This window comes from Leptonychotes weddellii, chromosome 6, assembly GCF_054177405.1.
Source record: "Leptonychotes weddellii isolate Sample4059 chromosome 6, ASM5417740v2, whole genome shotgun sequence".
NCBI classification, from domain to species: domain Eukaryota; kingdom Metazoa; phylum Chordata; class Mammalia; order Carnivora; family Phocidae; genus Leptonychotes; species Leptonychotes weddellii.
Genome location: NC_138374.1, coordinates 14,755,862 through 14,775,755, shown reverse-complemented (window position 1 = coordinate 14,775,755; position 19,894 = coordinate 14,755,862). Strand labels below are relative to the sequence as shown.

The 19,894-nt window shown below is 44.6% G+C and overlaps 2 protein-coding genes across 4 annotated transcripts in view; both read left to right on the top strand.

The window, feature by feature from the left end:
- Positions 1 to 7,115, top strand: part of TDRD1 (tudor domain containing 1) — a 38,645-nt gene extending 31,530 nt beyond the window's left edge. For 2 of the 3 annotated variants that reach the window (XM_081823464.1, XM_081823463.1), the window contains 5 exons: positions 1,354 to 1,521; positions 2,331 to 2,558; positions 3,170 to 3,216; positions 3,296 to 3,388; positions 5,727 to 7,115. In XM_081823464.1, coding sequence (XP_081679590.1) covers positions 1,354 to 1,521; positions 2,331 to 2,558; positions 3,170 to 3,216; positions 3,296 to 3,388 — 536 coding nt within the window. In that variant the 3' untranslated portion in view covers positions 5,727 to 7,115. The remainder of the gene's footprint in view (positions 1 to 1,353; positions 1,522 to 2,330; positions 2,559 to 3,169; positions 3,217 to 3,295; positions 3,389 to 5,726) is intronic. The other variant, XM_031039061.2, reaches the window with a different exon arrangement.
- A 4,583-nt stretch (positions 7,116 to 11,698) lies between these two features.
- The window catches only part of VWA2 (von Willebrand factor A domain containing 2), a 42,737-nt gene continuing 34,541 nt past the window's right edge, over positions 11,699 to 19,894 (top strand). The window contains exons 1-2 of the mRNA XM_081823067.1: positions 11,699 to 11,748; positions 19,080 to 19,141. Coding sequence (XP_081679193.1) covers positions 19,090 to 19,141 — 52 coding nt within the window. The 5' untranslated portion in view covers positions 11,699 to 11,748; positions 19,080 to 19,089. The remainder of the gene's footprint in view (positions 11,749 to 19,079; positions 19,142 to 19,894) is intronic.

The following is a 19,894-nucleotide window of genomic DNA, read 5'->3' as shown; positions in this document are numbered from 1 at the left end:
CAGGAGAGTTCCTCAGTTTTATCTTCCAGTTTATTGAGTGTTTCACTTCTGATACCACATCTCTAGTTTCAATAGCTTTTTTGTTTGTCTTTTCAAGTGTCTTTAATACTGACTTGCTCTTTTTTAAAAAAGATTTTATTTATTTATTTGACAGAGAGAGGGAGTGTAGGAACACAAGCAGGGGGAGTAGGAGAGGGAGAAGCATGCTTCCCGCCGAGCAGGGAGCCCGATGCAGGGCTCGATCCCAGGACCCTGGGATCATGACCCGAGCCGAAGGCAGGTGCTTAACAACTGAGCCACCCAGGTGCCCCAATACTGACTTGTCCTTATTTCAAGGATGGAAATCAATTTGTCTGGGGGTGTTAATATCCTTCTTCTAATTGTCCCTGTCTTCTCCCTGTTTCTTTGAGTTCCTGTTTGGTTTGGTCTTCTCTGCCATGTCGGAAGGTTTCTTCAGATGCCTGCTGATCCTTTGCTGCTCACTTCGATGGGGCCCTTAGAAGTTAATTGGAAGCTGTTGTGTGGGCAGAGCTTGGGCACTGGTGGCCTCTCCTGTTGGGTGATGGGGCCCTGCCATTTCCCTGGGGACTCCTGCTGTTGGTATCTTGAAGTGCATTTGCCTTGGGATGGTGGTCTCCTGCTTGGTGTGCACAGGTCCCCCAGCAGTGTTCTCGGTAAACTTCCTCTGTGCTGCCTCATGTTCCTGAGTCCGGTAGTCTACCTGGTTCATCCTCTCTGGAGAAGAAACCTCTAGTCTTCTGCCCTTGAGCAGGAGCAGATGCCTTGAAATGGGGAGGGCATTCTAAGTTTTATTAAAACACGTGAACATAAAACTGATCATCCTCTTCAGCAACTTTAAAAATAAGTATTACCTATAAATGTGTTTGTAAACTAAAGTCTGTTCAGTTGTCTTGGGAAATAAGTTTGCTTTCTTTACCCAGTCCTCATTTTCAGCTCCATTCTTACTACTACTTTGGAATGCATTAATTATTAGGGCTTGGGGATTTAAGATGCCAAGGAAGATGTTGCTTTGCTTTCCCATAGCCAGCTTTGGTTGAGCTCTGCTAAATCATTTCCATTCCTGCCATCTGCTTTCCAGCTTCCAATATTACACTGTCTTCTCTCTTGTCCTCTATCCTTGTGGTTTTGTGCCTTTTTCTTTTTAATCACGTAATTGTCTTTTTAGTAGGATCTAGAAGGAGTGGAGGTGATGCTTTTGTTTCATCTGGACTCTAACCAGAAATGTTGGCATGAATTTCTCACTGATGTAAATGTAACTGTGAATAACCATCTTAAGGGAGGGAGGGGGTCGTTGCATGTAACTTCTTACCTGAGATTGCATTATATTTTCAGGTGACAACTTCTGGTACCGTGCCATTGTTCTGGGGGCATCAGATGTTGATGTGAAAGTACTCTATGCAGACTATGGAAACATTGAAACTCTGCCTCTTTCCAGAGTGCAGCCAATTTCCACCAGGCACCTGGAGCTTCCTTTCCAAATTATTAGATGTTCCCTCGAAGGTAGGCAGCTAAGTCACTTTCCAATTGGGATATCTGTGTGATTTTTTTTTTTTTCTCCTCTGTCTTATAGCCCCATGTCTGAATCAGATGGGCATTTCAGTAACTGCCCAGGTTTCTAAATATCAAGCAGAGTTTACAAAAAAAAAATTCTTATCTTTCATCCCTTATTTCATTCTCACAAAGATTACACTGTTACCCACTGTTGTTTAGAGATTGTGTGTGGCCCCAGGCTGCACAGCTAAAAGTGGCAGGGCGGGGGGAACTGGGCCATCTGACCCTTACCTGAGGGTCTCTCCGCTCTGTCACGGCATTCTCTTGAGAGACCAGAGATGACACCATTTGGGACTACTTTTCTGTGAACTGTATCTGCACATGTTCAGCTCTTCAGCTGGTGTTTGAATAAAGCGAATGGGAATGCTAAAGTAGCTTTTTACCCTTACTCCTGATTTCATTACCTAGTGGTCCCAGCAGATGAGCGCTCACTCATTTCCTCGTAGTCTGCTTTGATTTTGCCTCGGACAAAGAGTTGGAAAATTCTGTTTGCTTCTCCCATTATAACAGACATATGTCCCTGGCAGCAGATAATTGTCTTTTTTATGCCCTCTAGACCTAGATTAGTGCTTGACACATAATAGGGATCAGTGAATATCTATTGAGTGATTTTTTTTAATGCAACAGCAATTGTATATCAAAGCATACCTAAGCCCAGCTAAAGTAAGTGAGACTTTGCTTATTGTCTTTAGACGATATATGTAAATATTTATCTTTTTTTAAGGGACTCAAAGATTAATACTCAGTTGTTTTCCCAGGACTAATGGAATTGAATGGAAGCTGCTCTCATTTAGTAATAGAACTACTTAAAAATTTCATGTTGAATCAGAGTGTAATGCTTTCTGTAAAAGGAATTATCAAGAATGTCCATACAGTGTCGGTTGAGAAATGCTCTGAAAATGGTACTATCAATATAGCTGAAAAGCTGGTGACATATGGTCTGGCAAAAAACATCGCATCTAAAGAGCAAAGTGCTTTAAGTACAGGTATTTTTTTCAAGTTTAATTAATGACAGATATAAGTGTAATTAAAAACAGATGTTATCAATGTAGGTGACCTGGTTTTTCCTTACCCTCTGTGGTCACGTTCCCTTTATCACCGCCCCGCCCTTGCAAATCCAGTGGCAAGGTACGACTCACATTGCCCCTGAGGGGACCCACTGGATAGAAGCAGACCTCCCAGGCCAGATTTTCCTTAGCTTAGGCTCAGCAGCATAGTTGATCACATTGGTGATAGCATTGATATTGAGAGCTTCAGAAATGTCTCGCATTCAGAATTATTTCCAACTTAATTTCGATCATGACCAAAGGAGGAGAGGAGTTTGTATTTTTGAGATTGGACCTTATGGATATCTCATGAGATGATGATTTGGCAGGCCTACCCTTGGCCAAAGAGATATCCCATATATGATAGGCAAAAGACTTAAAACCTTGGAGATGGGGCCGTTAATTTGGTGAAACCCAGGGTGCAGTAGTAGAGAATATTAAAGCCCAAATGAGAAGTTAATCGATCAAGTCCTTTATAGTTAGAACCCATGCCTAATTTTTTTGTTAATTATGGTGTGTGTTCTCTAATGGCTTTTTGTATTTGCTTTTAGAAAGGACGTGCAGGATGAATTGCTGTTGCACAGCGTTACAGAAACAAGTGGGTAGAATTTCCTTGAAGTGAAAGTGTACTCCTTACATTTTTAGAAATTAAATACTATTTTTTTCTTCACCCATAGGTTGAAAAACACGAACAGATTCTTCTCTTCCTCTTAAACAATCCAACCAATCAAAATAAATTTATTGAAATGAAAAAATTGTTAAAAAGTTAAGTAAGTTAAATTTGATGTTTTCACCACTTCTGTAACCATCAGCAGGACATCTCTAGGCATGTTAGGGTAGAACTGATGATGTGTTCTTTATTTTGTGACCTGATGATCTGAGTTCTGGTTGTAATGTTTTTGCTGTCTTCCTAGATTTAATTTGATAATCTTACTTTGGCTCTGCTAATGGGACCAAGTCCAGGGGTGTTCAGGTTGCAACCACTCACCTTACTGTTGTTTGATTCTGAATGCTCCTGTTATTGATAACATGGAGGGACTTGTAAAAATTGTTGTGAAATAAAACTTTGCCTCAAATTCTTTGTGTCTAGATGTGAAATGAACTCACTTGTGCATAATGCTATAAAAATGTTTAGCACTTTTCTTTTTAAAAGATTTATTTATTAGAGAAAGAGAGTGCACAGAGGTGGGATGGGGCGGGAGAGGGGGAGAGAGAGATTCTTAAGCAGTCTCCCCACTGAGCGCAGAGCCTGATGGGGCTTGATCTTACAACCCTGAGATCATGACCTGAGCCAAAACCAAGAGTCGGACGCTACACCCAGGTGTCCCTGTTTAGCACCTTTTGTGAAGAGGTTCTAAAGGGCCAAGAATGAAAAATGGGCTGCCCTGATAGTGTATTTCATTTCCAAATAAAACCTTTGCCTTGGCCGTGGTGATTCTAGTGCTTACAGACAATAATTCATGAGTTTTAAACAACACTCCCCCTGCTTTTTTACTGTCTGGGGTGCTTTGTTCCAAGATAGCCCTCAGAAATTACTTTGTGATTAGTAGCCAATTAGAATTTCTGATTAAAATTAAATTGTCCTTCCTGCCTTGTCTAATTGATATAATTCCAGCCAAAAGCAAGGGATCTTTTGATTTACTTCATCCGTGCACTCTTGTTGGCTGAAGCACAACCTGTCAGCCCACTTGCAAGTCCCGCTCTGGGCGGTACTGACCTCTGTGGGCAGGTAGCTCTCAGGTGGGGGGGGCCTGCTGTGTGCGCGAGACGTCTTCTCCGTGGAGTGATGCACCGTTGTGTTGTTTCTTACTGAGAAAGTAAGAGGTCTAAGCTGAGTCATTAATGCTAGAGTAACAATTTTGAGACTCCCGATGTATTTGCTTTACAAGTTTTGTGTTATTTCTAATAAATGCTGACTTATGTTGCAGTTACAACCTTCAGCCCTTGTTAACACATTCAGTTCCAGTACTGACTGCTGTCTTGTGTAGTTGAGTTTAAAATCTTAAATTAAAAAGAAAAATTTAAAAGTAAGGTAAAATCTTCAATTTAATGACTATTTCATAGATTAAGGGACATGCAATGACATGAACTTCTGGAATTTAGTCCTAGCGCCAAATCATCATATTTTTTATTTGTGTCTTTTTCATAAGGCTTTTGAGAGTGCCAACACACACAAGATGAAAGTTAGATTTTCTTTTGTTTCTACATAGATTGAAGACCTTGCTTTGAAAAAAAAAACAAAACTTGATTTAAAGAAAGCATTGTAGTTGAACTGGCTTTTTCTTTACTGTGGGAATACGTATTTTACCTACATTAGAATATAACAAAATACCTTATATATTAATTTAAAAGCATTTGAACATCTAGGCACATATTTATTCGTCACAATATCCCTGAAAAGAAAGCAGACCCCATTTCATAGATGAGGCTGAGACTCTGAGAAGTTGCACAGCTGCACAAGATCTCTCTCTCTAACACACCTCTCTAACACACACACACACACACACACACACACACACACACACACACACCCCTCCCCCCGGTCTTAAGACCCCAGGCTCCTCTCTCTGCTATGGTGTCCTTAGATCAGTTCTGGAGGGCATGGAGCCCCAAGGGGTTATATTAGAAAAAATTGCATGCATGGTTGCTTAAGCATACTTGCTTTATTTTGGTGAAAGTATAGTTGAATATTTATGCTCTTAAATTGTTCTTCCTAGATACAGAGAAAATATGTTTCAAATGGAAGTGTTTAGTCTCTCCTGGAGAAATTTGTTAATAACTGTAAAATTGCCCCACTAGGAGTGCTGTGGTGACGAGAACAGAAAACTGATAGCTGTGGCTCAGATGTGATAAATAAGTACTTCAACACACATGTTAAAAGAAAATTGTCCATCTGAAGGGAGAGTGGCAGCTATGTTTTACATTCGTCGAGGGTAGTGCAAATGGCTGTAGCTAACACGCAGCGCTGGGGTGGGGGTGAATTCCTTGAACGTGTTACTTTCAGTTAAAAGTGATTGTTGGGTTTGCTTGCACTTACGATAGAAATTAAGAACCATAGTGATGGAGTTTGTGTATAAGGCATAATGACAGTTGATTCTTCTCTTTCAGAAGCAGTCTCTCTCGGAGATGAACACTTAGAAGAAAGGAGACTGGGACGGCTGGACTTACAGACAGCACAGCATCTTTTGTCTTTGTTGATTGGGAATGTTGTCTCCTGTGCCTCCATTTTTGTTTGCTTGCTGCTCTTCTGTTAGGTTGGGTAGTTTTATTTTTCCCTCTGAGTTCTTCCTCCCAAATAAGTCTTGCATGAAAGTTTCATACCACATTCATGGGGGATATTGGGAAGGGATACACAGGGGCTTTTGTATATATAAATTTTTAGGACTTAGAGGTACTGAAGAAAATATGGCTCCATGTTACTAGCAGATAAATCTAGTTGATAGATGTGTAGGAGTTTTATTTTTTTGGATTTTTCTGTATGTTTGAAATACTTCATAATAAAATGTGCCCTGCTCTCGCTGTCCTCATCTGCCTCTTCCACTTAATAAATGTTCTTTGTCTTGTCGTTGCTTCAGTCCTGGCTCTTCTTTTCCTGTCCACTCTGAGCTCATCAGCTTCTTTCTCTCCATCCTAAATTGGATCTCTCTTCCTTTGGCCTTTGGGCACGGGGTCTGTTCTTGGTCTTTCAGCCTCTCCAAGGGGAAGGAACTTTCTGTTTTCTGCTCCTGCCATCCATACCCTTCCAAATCTGTAGCCACTTAGACTTTGTTATTGTAGGTAGAATTTACATTTCCCGAAGTACAAATACAGTTAACAATGTAAGTTAAAAACTGAAGTTAGAGTATATATTTTTCTTGAAGTACATAAGGTAATTTTAGTTTCTACTAAGCTCACATATGCAGAATTATGGACCAGCTGACTTTTCCTGCTAACCTGTAAATTTCTGTTTGGGAATTTTCCCATGATTTAAGTATCAGACTCTGATAAACCTAAGATGATGTCACCAACTCAAGAAATTAAAGACTTTTTTTTTTTTTTTTTGCTTTTACTGGTAACGTGTCAGACAGATTAAATGGAATTTTTCCACATGGAAAAAGTTGTTCAAACATTGATGTGCTTTTATTGGATGAAAATGTATGCTGCTCAAAATCCTTTCACTTTTTCAGCCTTGTGTTCTCATGGCCACTGTTTTGCTAACTTCCTTTTATCTGTACATACTAGGAAAACTGGATGCTTAGTTTGTACATTCTTAGTTTAATTGCAGCCACCATGAAAATGCAGATGAAAACTATGGAATCACAAAATTGGCCTTTTCATTGTGGAACATTAAAGAAGCAAGTCAAAGAACACACAAAATCTAAGTCACAGTTTCTCAGATTCCAAGGTTTTATATGCTACTGCAAATTTGAATACAAAGAGTTTACTATTACTTGGTGGTTCAGCTATTTATCTTGTTCCCCAAAATGCTATCTATAGCACTAGTTCCACAAGTAGAGATCTGGATTTTATATAATCATCTACTGGACCTACTTTAATTGGCATTATTAACATGATTCAAGTATTTATTGACCTCTCTCTACTTGCCTGGGATCAAGGTAAGTGTGCTGTGTTATTGTTCATTAGGGTCATGAATAATCTATCACACCTGCTGGTTTTGGTGTTCAGTTTCCCTCAGTATATGTAGTTCAGTCAGATAAGTACAATATTGCTGAAGCTGTATAACCAAACAAATTATTCCTTGGCAGACGGAATGTAAATATTGAGATAAAGGTGTGTGTGGAGGTATATTCAGTCTGCCTTTTCTTCTGGTAGAATTCTTTTGCCTGGGGCAACTAGAGATGTAAAAGTCATGGAACTGTGAATGAGGGTCGTTAATTTGCTGAACTTGAGCTCTCGTGCTATATATAGTAGGCACTCCAGAAAACCAGTAGGTGAGGATCCTTATCTGCAGGGCCCTAAACAGATTCCAGGAGAGGAATTAAGTGATCATGAGGCTTGCTACTGAGTGGCTGGCAGCGCCAAGCAGTAAACCATTAGTGTAACTGGTGGGCTCATCGCTGACACAGCTCCTGCTGGAGCTGGGCAAATCGATCCCTTCTGGGGGGGCCGGAGAAGACCCCCGAGGCTGCTCACCAGTGCACATGGGTCTGTAGCGGGTCGTGCACCCAAGCAGCCTTTACTCAGTACACAGGATTCTCAAGGATGGTTTTTGCTTTGTTTTTCCAGATGAAAGGAATTGGAGGGCAGCCTATGGTTCCACACATACAGTTAAGAGTCCTAGGGTGATTTTGCCAGAATGAAATCGAGATTCAGTTACTGTAAGATGAATGCATGCCTGCACAGGGCGGGAGTGGCAGAGGCTCACCCAAAGATGATCTGACACATTTTCTGCTGCCCTGAATGTCGCTCAAGTTTCTACTTAGGCACTGCCGAACATCTTCCCTAGGAAGCCTCTCGAACCTCAGCTGTAGCTTTCAGATAACCTGAAATTGGTTTCATTGAAGACTTGAGCTGTCCAGCCTCAGCCATTTTCCTGCGCTTTCCTTTTTATCTTGAGACCCTGAGGTGATGCCTCTTGTAAGACGGTGTAGTGATAAGCCTTCCAGGAAGTGAGGCTGACTGAGGTTTATAAGTCAGAAGCCCTTCTGCCCCCAAGGGTGTGCTCAGATTCCTCTCGAAATGCATTCAACAAACACAGTAAGGCGCAGTTATGCATGTGTGAAAACTGAAGATACAAAATTTGGAAGTATTGGCAATTTGAAGGAGGAGAGTGCTTATAGGTTTTGGCTGTTGATCGAATGATTGAATGACGTTACCCAAGCCCTTGCCTTTGGAGACATTCCACGTTTCCTTGATTCAGCCAAAAAGCATCACATTTCCCAAAAGCAAATCCAATAACCTTGTGTGTGATTCTTCTCACTGTCTTAGGGAGTGGGTTGTATGCTTTAACCTTTAGAGCAGTTGGTGCCTACCCTAAACCTAAGGGTCTCTAGCTTTGAGATGCAGTATTTCTGTTGCTCACGTGCCCCTGCCACAACTTTGTTCTGTCATCGCCTTGGCTCCATGGTTTTTGCTCTGGCTTAATGTGCTGCCTGTGGAGCACTTGAGAATCAGGCCCTTTTCCTCTTAGCTGGTTTCTTGGCTGTTCTAATACGCAGTGTTTCCTGTTCTTTCACTTCTCAAGAGGGTTCTGGGAAGTCTACATTTGTAGCTCTATAACCTATCCTCCTTTGGGTCTTTTCATACGTGCTCTACCTTGCTTTCATCATTTGGGGGGCTAGGTACAGAGAATTTGGGGCGTCCACAGGTTTGGAAACCATTGCACTCATGAACATTTAACTTTGTAGGCCAGAAAACTGAGCAAACATTAAGCGTCTCTGCTCTGTCCCAAAGCCAGTAGGCAGGAGAGCTGGATCAGGAAGCCCAGATTCCCTCACTTCTAAAGAGGTGGTCATTCCACAACACTGGGTATCACCCGCTATGTGTCACTGAGTGCTGAAGTCCCCAATTGATCTCTGCATGAAACTCCTAGTCTTCATGCCTTGTGTGTTCCCTGAGACATGCTGTACAGGGCGGCTCACATTGTGAAAGGGCACTTAACTGCATGGAGCTAGCAAGCACTGGGGCTGCAAAGATGAAGGTAAGTTCTTGGAAGCAAGAGGCTCACGATCTCTTTGGGATGATGGTCCTTCATAATGCCTCTTTTTTTTTTTTTTAAATGTCTACAAATCTTCACAAAGGAGGGTTTGCTGTGGATGAGAGGAGTAGCGCCCAGTTCCTCTTTGTGTATAAAGCCTCCACCCCTTTCCACTCTCCACAACCTGGGCCGCCTGCCCTTCCCGGCTCCCTGCATGCATATCCGCTAGATCTGATAGGCATCTGGGGCAGACTATAATGTGATGTGAAGAAGTTTGAAGCAACTGGTATCTCCTCCAGTATTTATAGTTTTGGCCTTTTACTTTTTTTTTTTTTTAAGATTTTATTTATTTATTTGACAGAGAATGAGAGAGAGAGCACATGAGAGGGGGGAGGGTCAGAGGGAGAAGCAGACTCCCTGCCAAGCAGGGAGCCCGATGCGGGACTCGATCCAGGGACTTCAGGATCATGACCTGAGCCGAAGGCAGTCGCTTAACCAACTGAGCCACCCAGGCGCCCTTGGCCTTTTACTTCTTAACCATGGAATGAAAATGTGAAATGCCTCCCTCCAATTAAAGCCATCAAACTGTCAGGAACATCCAGAATTGAAATTTGACTTGTCTAAGGTAAACCTGATTAGGTAAAGGTGTGCTGGTAAATGTTAGCAACCAGGACTAGCCCAGCAGAGGGCTGTCAGCTGGGAAATTGCCGCTTTTGGCAGGACCTGGTCTGCTCTTCTCAAACCTCTGTCTGGAGTGGCACAGGCCACTCACTACATGTGGCTATTGGACACTTAAAATGTGGCTAGTCCAAACTGAGATGTGCTATACATGTAAAATACAGGATTCTGAAGACTTTGTATAAAATACTTTGTTGGTTACACAAGATATTTGGGATCTGCTAGGCTAATAGTAAGTTCACATGTTTTTTCCACTTCTTAAATGTGGCCACGAGAACATTTAAAATGACCTATTTGGCTTGTATTACATTTCTATGAGACACTGCCCATTCAGATGTAGAGAGGACACGGCCCCACCCCTTCCGCCAAGCATTTAGACCTGCTAAGTTCCCCTGCATAGATGCTCCTGCATGGCTTATGCTGCTACGTTTTACAGTAGGGTGCTCACTAAGTGTTACTGGAAGGAATTAGGTGAAAAATGAGTCCTCCCCCGCCCCCCACTTCTGTGAAGTTAGCAACATTTACTTGCCACAGGTCACTTTCACGGAAGCTTAATGTTGGGAGAACCAGACAAAGTGTAATGTTTTAAGATTTTTTTTTAATATTTGAGAGCGAGAGCACAAGCGGGGAGGAGAGGGAGAAGCAGGCTTCCTGCTGAGCAGGACCCTGGGGTCATGACCTGAGCCACCCAGGTGCCTAGAATTTTTTTAAAAAGGAAAAGCGTAAAAAAAATTGTCTATGGGACTGACATTTACAAGAATAATGGGGGGAGAGGTATGGAAAAGAGGAAACGATCTTCCAGTTTGACAATACACATCAAAAGCCTTAAATTGCATATATCCTATAGGGTCCAGAAATTTACCTTTTTGCAGTTTACTCCAAGTAATTGGACAAAAGCAGGAATATCTAATTGCATGATTAAAAGTTAATGTTCAATAATAGGTTAAATACATTAGAACGTTAAGTAGTGGCTAAAAGCATAGATGTACGAGAAATAGAAAAGCTGGTTATGTTACAGTATGTATGGACTGAACTGAAAATGTAAATACTTACATAAATTTACTGGAAGAACATACACCATAATGATGATAGTGATTATCTCGGTAGTGGAATAGGTGTGGTTTTGCAAGTTCCTTACTGGCATTTTCTTTTTCTGCAATGAGCACACGTGCAATGAATAACACTTTACTGGTGAAGTATGAAAACTAGATTATGCAGGGATAGCCAACATTTATTTAGCACTTACTGTATATAGGCATTGTGCCATTTTGCTTGCTGGCGTCTGATTTTTAAAAATCCAGCACCTGCTAGACTTAATCGAGGACGCTGGCCGAAAAGGCCTGCTTCTTACCTCCCACCTGCAATAATTGCAAAGGCAGGTAAACGGCAATTGCCATGACAAACAGAAGCGATGCCAAAGTCAACATCTTCGCATGGGTCTGAGCAATAAATCCTGCGGAGTCGACAGTGGGTGGCACAGTGTTCCCCGTTCCACCGCTCAGAGACCAGGAGACCCGCGCAGAAGTTAAGTCCTTTTATTTGACGACCAGGCCAACGCGGTGTTGAAAAAAAAACAACAAAAAACCTGAGAAGGGATGCGGGCCCAGTTCCCAGAAGCGCCTGATGCACCTCCCACGGCCCGCGCCGTGCTCGCCGCTTCCCTTCGGTGAATGCTACAGGTGTCCCACGTGGCTCCCACCCCGGGCGCCCCTCCTGCCGGTCTGCAGCGCCCCCTGGCCCGAGCCGAGCCCGAGAGCCAGCACAACAGCCTCGGCGCCCGCGTCCCGCCGTGCGCTCCCCGCCGCGCTTGTCCGGGTGAGTCAGAGCTCGAGCCGTCTCTGCGCCGCCAGCGGCCTCGGAAGGGGCGCCGATTACTTGTTCGCGCTCCCGGGGTGGGGATGCGCGGGCCCCGTGCTGCCCCGCGTGGACGCGCCGCGGGGCGGCGATGCGGGCTTTGTTCGGCTTTGTTTGCGCCGCACCTGAGCTCGGCCGCGAGGCCCGCGCGCTGCACCGGGAAGCCCGCGTCCTGGGGAAGAACTCACCTGACGCACGCCTCCTCCAGGCTCCCCGCCAGCGGCCCCGGGAGAGCCGGCCGGGGTCTTGGGACTGGGCGTGCGTTGGGCGCAGGAGCGGCCTTTCCCTTGGGTCCCCGGCACGGGGTCGCAGAGCCAAAGGGCGCGGAGCACAGGTAAGGGAACAGGGCTCTGTGGCTGTGGGTGGAGGAGGGAACCACGTTTTAAACCCGACCTGCTTGGCACAGTCGCAGTCTCTTAACCTGGCGGCTGCAGAAGGGGACTCGCCTTTTTAATAAAGACTTCGGGGGACATATCCAAGCCCCCCCCCCGCCTTTTTCAGGGCATATGCTGGTGTTAAGGTGACTCCTGTGCAATTTTCTCAGCAGTGGAGTGCCCCCAGCGAATCCTCCTGGGGGGCTGCGCACTTCGCCACCTGCTGGGAGAGTAAATGGAAGGGTCTCAGAATTGCACCTTTGAAACTGGCCGGGTGGCATCGATTTAAAAACATGGTGGGCACCCAGGCAGAAAAGGGAGGAGGCACCTTCCCTGCCCTGAGGAATCTGTGGCTCTCCAGCCAAGAGGGGCCTTTCAGCGGGAACACCTGTGCTGCGTTTGGTGTCTTGGAACTGAATAATCAGAACCTGTATGACTTTCAAATTATGAGATTCTCTAATTAAACAACCCCCCCAACCTTTAAATGTTTTATAATTTCAGATGTAAAAATTCAAGGTCTGTTTGGCTTCCATTGTCACATTATATTAAGAAATGTGCATTTGTTGAGGAAAGAGTCAGAAAAGAGAGGGAACAAGTCAGAAGTGTCCCAGGTACCACTGCAGTTGGCAAAAGCCATGGGAGTGAATTTGTAGATACTGCTGGCTTTCAGTAGCCTGCAGCCATTCTCTTCTTGTTGCTGATGGGGGTACAAGGCTCCACAGACTGTTCTTCACCTGGGATATAGCCCCTCCTCTTCTTTTGTAGAAATCCAGTCCAGAACTATCTCTTGATGGTATAGAATTTTCCAGAAGAGGTCCCCAGACAAATCCTGGGGAAGAGACAGAGGGATTCCTTCCTTCATCACACCTGACTGTTGGACTGAAAACCATCAGTGACATATTTTTCTTTGAACTTAGTTTTTGGTCTACCATCCAGAGCTTGGAGTAACTATTTCCTTCCCCCTCAATAGGCTTTGGTCCTCTGAAATGAATCCTAGATGTCCATGTTTTTACAGATGAGGAAACAGACCTAGAGAGGGCAAAAGATGCCCCAAGAGTGAATGAGAGAGCCCCCAGGAATCCAGACTCCTAGGTTTTTAATGAGCTGTATAAATGGCAGTCATTAATTGGCAAGTGATGACATTAGGGATAAATAGGTGAAAATACAAGAGCCTTTTGCGACTGATGCCCCCGTCTTGTGTGTATCTTACAGAGTATTTTCATTGTATCCCCATCACCTGACAGGGTGCTGGGCACAGGGCAGATGCTTACTAGTTTTTGTTGAATAGATAAAATTCCATGTAATTATATCATTGGAAGGGTCAGCAACATTGTGAGGTGTTTTCGGGCAGTGGTCCTCAAACTTTTGTACTTCTGCACTTCACAGATCAGTTTAAAAAAAGTTATCAGGAAGAGTGTAACAAAATTTTTTAATTTTTATCCCAACTTTTAATTTTATCCCACAAGAATATTTTTTTTGCAAATAAAACAAATCCCTCCCATCATCCCCAAGGCTAGTGAAGGTCTTTTGGGGATGTTGCACAAGAGGGGCGGGTGTCTATCCCACCCCTGCTTCAGCATCACCCCAGGCCTGTTCCCTGGGACAGCTGAATGCACTTGAAGTCCCTTTCTTTAGTTTACCCTTCATCTTGTAAACAGCTCCAGACCTCTTCCTTTCCCACCCACAGAATTACCTGCTGGCCTGCCCTCAGTATGATTACTGTCCTGGATTCTTCATTTCCTTTCCTGATCCCAAGTCCCTTCTCTTCAACTGGGTTTCCCTGCTCTCCATGTAGGAAACTTTGCCCTCACCCAGGGCACTTTTGTATTATGGTCTCATGTGATCCTGGCATCAACCTTTTCAGGTAAATAGGATGGGTGACGTCACCTCCATTTTTGTGGGAAGGAAATTGAAAGACTGAAGTGGAGGAATTTACTGAGAGGCTCATGCTTGGGCTTCCCAATGTCCAATTGCTCTTTGCCCTCCTGTGCACTCCATGGCCAAGCTGTCCACATCAGAAGACCTGGGCTTGATTCCATGCTTGTGGTTCACCAGCTCTTTGACCTTAGGTCCCCATGAGACCATTTTCTCATGTATAAAAATAGAAATGATCGTGTCTGCTCTATGGGGTTATGGTTGTTAAATGAAATTAACTTATTAAATGTAATGATAATTCTTTAACATTGTAATTTAGAATGTGTTGGACCATTAGGAGGGATATTCACACACTGTTTCACTGGATCCTTACAATACTGCCTGAGTTCCTGAGTTTATGAAACTGAGATTCTCCCCTGGTACTAGATGAACAGGGCAAGCTGTTGCTTGCAGAGTCACCCAGGTGGTCAGAAGCAGAATGAGTCCAGAATTCTCTCTCTGGACTTCTGGTCCCGTGTGCATTCTCTTAGACTTCTGCTTCCCAGAATCCAATGAACTTGGGTCCTGTACAATTTAAATAAGGGATTTTCAAATATCATCAAAACAAACATCAAAATCCCTCTTGGCTAAAAATGTCTCTGAGCAGGGGTGGCAAGAGTGAGAAACCCCGAGATTCATGCCCGTCTGACCAGGGAACCCGTACAGCACATCATTCATTCCTTGGTGCTGACTTCTGGTTCTCAGACTGTTGGGTTCTAACAATTTGTGGTTCTTTTAGAGGGAGCATGACTCCCTGAGCGGCTTTTAAAACACTCTCTCTGGGTGGGAGGATGGGTTAGCCTGGTGATGGGTATTGAGGAGGGCACATTCTGCATGGAGCACTGGGTGTTATGCACAAACAATGAATCATGGAACACTACATTTAAACTAATGATGCAATGTATGGAGATAATATAAGAATAAAAAAAAACAAAAAAAACCACTCTCCCTGCCTTATCAACGAGAAACGTGTGGTCCACCTTCCCTGGGCCTGAACCAAGTGTTTCGCCAAAAGGCCAAGGCAGGTGAGTATTACAGTGAAAGATAGCAAGGGCTTCCTGGCTCCACGCTTTTACCTCTGATTTTAGAGTTTTCCTGTTCAGGTGTTGCCTGCTCTTGTAAAGGGCTCAGATTTCTATCCCGCCGATTGAGAGGAGGCTGCCAACGGCTCATCTAATTAATATTTGGGCTTGGCATTGCATTTTGTAAGGAGGTAGAAGGGGTTTCCTTTTTCACCTCGAACTTCTTTCTGATCATAGAGGAGAAGGCAGGCATTGTCCTGCAAAACTGCCTTCAGCTCTTGCCAGTCTGGCCCTTTTTTTTTTTCCCAAAAGTAGCCTTGTTTTGGCCTCCGCTTCTTCATGAGTCCTGAAGCCAACCTCCCTCACCTGCTGTCCCTGGTGCGGTGGGTGCTGCGTGGCACCAGAAGAAGGGGGGGGTGGGGGGTGAAAAGCAGCTGAGTCCATGTGTGAGCGCCCCAAGAGCCAGGAATAATGTGGGATTAGCATGGGTAATGGAACAGAAAGGAACAAATGAGGTGTTTGCAATGGAAAAAGCTTGACAAGGCTTACCTGGGAAGGATAGATCTGTTTCTGCCCCAGGATGCAGACCACTCCTGACTACTTTGCACAAGAATGCAGAAAGTTCTGGAAATCTCACATTATGTGCTGAGTGTGGGAGTTGCTGGCAGGTATTAGCTTGTGGAAAACTGCCAGAGGGCAGATTCAGGTGGCAGATTTTTAATTATGCTTCTGTTCCTCTACCTTAATCCCCCAGAATCGGGAGGGGGTGGATTGAACAGATCACTGGGAGACTAGAGAGAGTCCGATCCACTGATTAGCTGTGTAACCTGGGGCAACACAACTTTTCTGTGCCTCGGTTTTCTTATCTGTAAAATGGGGATAACACACTCGCTGGCTGGCTGGCTGCGAGGATTAAGAGGAAGAAGATGCAGAAGTACAGACCCCGGTGGCAGGCACACGGTATATTTACTGCTCACTAGATGGTGGTAGCTGTTGGATTTTTACTATGCAGTTCATCCTTTTTTAAAAAAAGTTTTTAGATGCAGGGTTGTATTTAGAATGTGGAATTAGTATTGCAAGCAGGTTTTTGGTATAGGGGTGGCATGTTTGAGATAACGGGTGGGAACAGATAGCAAGGAGTGCTATTAATACTTCACCGGCACCAAAGTAGCGTTCGTTTCCTTTATCTTGGCATAAAAAAGAATGCAGGGAGTGTAGTGAGCACAAAGATTCGTCTGGAAGTCGGCATGGTGGTGCTTAGTGTACCCAGCAAGTTCGCATCTCCCTACTGTGTGCCAGACAAGCGCAGGTGGCTGGGGCCCCAGCAGAGACTAAGACTCCGTCCCTGAGGCTTTTGCCACCTGGCAGGCGAGATACACGCATCAGCAAGCAGTTTTGGTGTGGGCTGCGTGACAGGAAGGGCCGTGCTGTGGGCACAGGGTTGGGAAGCATCGCTGAGGTCCCAGAGCCAGCCCCATCTGGTCTGCACACTTATCAGGAGGCATCTGATTTCTTGCGTTGATTTGCAGATTGCCAACATCAATTTTGTTTTAATGAGCAGAAACTTAGAAGACTCTGGAAAACATTCACCTGGGCATGCAGAGGCACATAAGAGAGCGAGATGGAGTGTCTTTGGTTTGTCTCCTAGCAGAGGGAGGGGACCCCATGTTTCCTGAGTGCCTTCCTATGTGGTAGGAACCTTCTATACTTCTTCCACTGTGTCCTCCTAATTTTCTAAAAAAAAAAAAATTGATAAGCCTCAGAGTCCTGCACGTGCCCAGGGTCAGAAGCTGTGACCCCAGAAAATCATCCTGAGTCTAACCAAGGACGAGATGGCATTGCACTGCCCCTTGTCCCCATGCCTTACCCTTACCTGGCTCACGGGTGGCAGGTGGGAACTCGTCCTTCATCGGTTGTATGGAGTGAGAGGAAAGAAAAGGTGTCTTTGGGGGAAGAGAAGGTCTGTCTTGCTGGCATGTGCTGGCCTGGAAGCTAACAGGAGCCATGTCGGCCCCACCGTCCCGTATCCTCTCTGTCCATCTTCCCCTCTGCGAAAGCTCCTGACTTTCTCGCTCTTGTAATAGTCACTCTCCACTGGCCACTTAGGTTAGGTGAAGATGTGAGCCTCACGGTCATTTGAGGCACAGAGACTTTCATTTTAAACTTTCCTGCAAAAGCATCTGTATTTCTTGGGGAACTCCAGATTTCCAATGCGGCCCTTGCTCCCCAGCCTGCTCAGAATCCTCTGAATGAGGAGTCAAGTTCTGTTTTGTTGCTGCAGCTGGGAGATGTGTTCTTAATGTCCTGGCAGAGAGTGGAGGGTGTTTGACAACAGAATTCATTTTAGTGCTGGTTACCTTAAAGGCATTTGGTGAGCTGCTGAGGATGAGCAGGAAACTCCCACCCCGCGTTTTGGAGAAATGACATCCGCCAGTGGAGATGGGGGGGTGGGGGTGATCCGAAGACCCAAGATACATAAATGAAAACTTGGCCCTTCCTCCACGTTCTTAGATGCAGGAATGCAGGAGAGCGTTGTTTACTTAAGACGTTACAGGGACTTTCTGATTTGGGTGCATCAGGCGGAAGTGAGTTTCTCTGGGCTGCACCCCTGGGTACCCCATGCTGTACCGAGCACCTTGCCTTCTGCTCTCTTCTCTGGAACCTGGGGGGCGGGGCGGGTTCCCTGCAGTGTTTCCCTATCAATGTCTCTGTCTGGGATTTTCTCTTTGGAATTGTCCCCTGAGTGACTGTCAACATTATGTGTTTAACAGAAGGAAACTTCAGTAAGACCTACCTGTGGCTGTCTTTTTTTTTCTAATGGGCAAATGTAATGTGGAGGGTAAGACCTTGAATAAGTACTGGATCCCAAAAGGCAAAAAATAAAATTTCTAGAACCTATTGTTCAGATATTTTTAGATTTCTCCCTGCTAACTTATACTGGGGGGGAAAAGTCTATAAATTTCATTCTGTATGATCCCTTTCAGCTCTTATATTACTTGCGAGTACACTTGCTAAAATGTAACCGTCTGAATTGTACATCATATCTTTGTGGTTGAAAAGATAATGAATGATCTATTTCCTGGGCCTCACAGCTAAAATTAGAAGTATATCTCATGTATGTGCTCTTATACAATCAAATTACAGTCTATCGTTCTTACTAAAAGCTCTTACTTTCCACCCTTATCTCCCTCAAAAATTGTTATCAGGCCCCATGTAACTGAATATTATCTATACTATAAACATGATTAGGCAATAATAATTTAAAAAAAACACTTTTGTTGCACATTACTTTTTTTTTTTTTTAAGATTTTATTTATTTATTTATTTGAGAGAGAGAGAGCACATGAGACGGGGGGAGGGTCAAAGGGAGAAGCAGACTCCCTGCTGAGCAGGGAGCCTGATGCGGGACTCGATCCCGGGACTCCAGGATCATGACCTGAGCCGAAGGCAGTCGCTTAACCAACTGAGCCACCCAGGCGCCCGCACATTACTTTTTATAAATAATTTGGAAAGTGTAGGCTTCCAGACCTTGCTAGAAGGTTTCAGAAAATGAGGATATTAGAAATCAAATCTTCAATCTCTCTGATTCTAACTCCTCATAAGAAATGGAGGCACTGAGAAGGAGGGACTTTACTCAAGGTCATGTGGCTTGTCAGGGCCTGGCCAAACTAGGACCCAGGACTCTTAACCTCGGGCAGAGCATACCTTCCTGGAGTCTGTGAAGGAGCTGTGGGGGTGGGGGGATGGGTGTCCGGGAAAGATGTTAGACCATCCTTTGAAACAAAGTCATTGGAGCAAAGTCTCCCATGACTTTTAGGGAGTTTGGGTGTTTTTCTGGCTAATAAGCTTATTATGGCAAGGAGGAGCCTCTAGGGTCATCTTTGTGCCCTCAAAAAGGCTGAGTAGTTTTCTTCTCATTTGGGGGTGACTTGGGGTACACAGGGTTAATTGCTGATGCTTTTTTTCCTGTCCTGCCCTATAGTTATATCAACATGCCCTCTTTCCTGTTGCTGGAAGTCCTCTTCATTTTCCTGTTTTCTGGAGGTAAGCATTTTTGGTCAGGGGTAAGGTGTTGAGGGGTTTGGTTTGCTTCACATCATGTCAATTTTAACTTCTAACGGTCTCTCAAATACATCTGCAACTCTCTACTCCATGGCCACCTGCCTAGTGTGAGCCCTATCATCTCATGCTTGGACCACTGCAGTAGTCTCCTGATTGGTCTCCCTGGGTCCACCTGGTTCTGCTCCAGCCCATTGTGCACAGAACAGTCATTTCAAAATGCAAATCTGGGGTGCTGGGCAGCTCAGTTGGCTAGGTGTCTGATTCTTGATTTTGCCTGAGGTCATTTCAGTTTCGTGAGATTGAGCCCCACATTGGGCTCCGCACTCAGTGGGAAATCTGCTGGAGATTCTCTCTCTCCCTCTCCCTCTGCCCTCTGCCCACCCCCAAGCTCTCTCTGAAATAAAAAAATAAATCTTAAAAAAAAAAAACCAATGCAAATCTGGTCATGCCGGGACCCCTCTCCACCCCTACCCCCTGCCTAGATTTTTTTTTAATTTACTTGAGAGAGAGAGCGTTCGAGAGTGAGCCGCCGGGAGGCTCAGAGGGAGAGGGAGAAGCAGGCTCCCTGCTGAGCAGGGAGCCCAATGTGGGGCTCGATCTCAGGACCTGAGATCATGACCTGAACAGAAGGCAGCTGCTTAACTGCCTGAGCCACCCAGGCGCCCCTTGCCTAAAATTTTTTTTTTTTTTTAAGATTTTATTTATTTGAGAGAGAGAGAATAAGAGAGCACATGA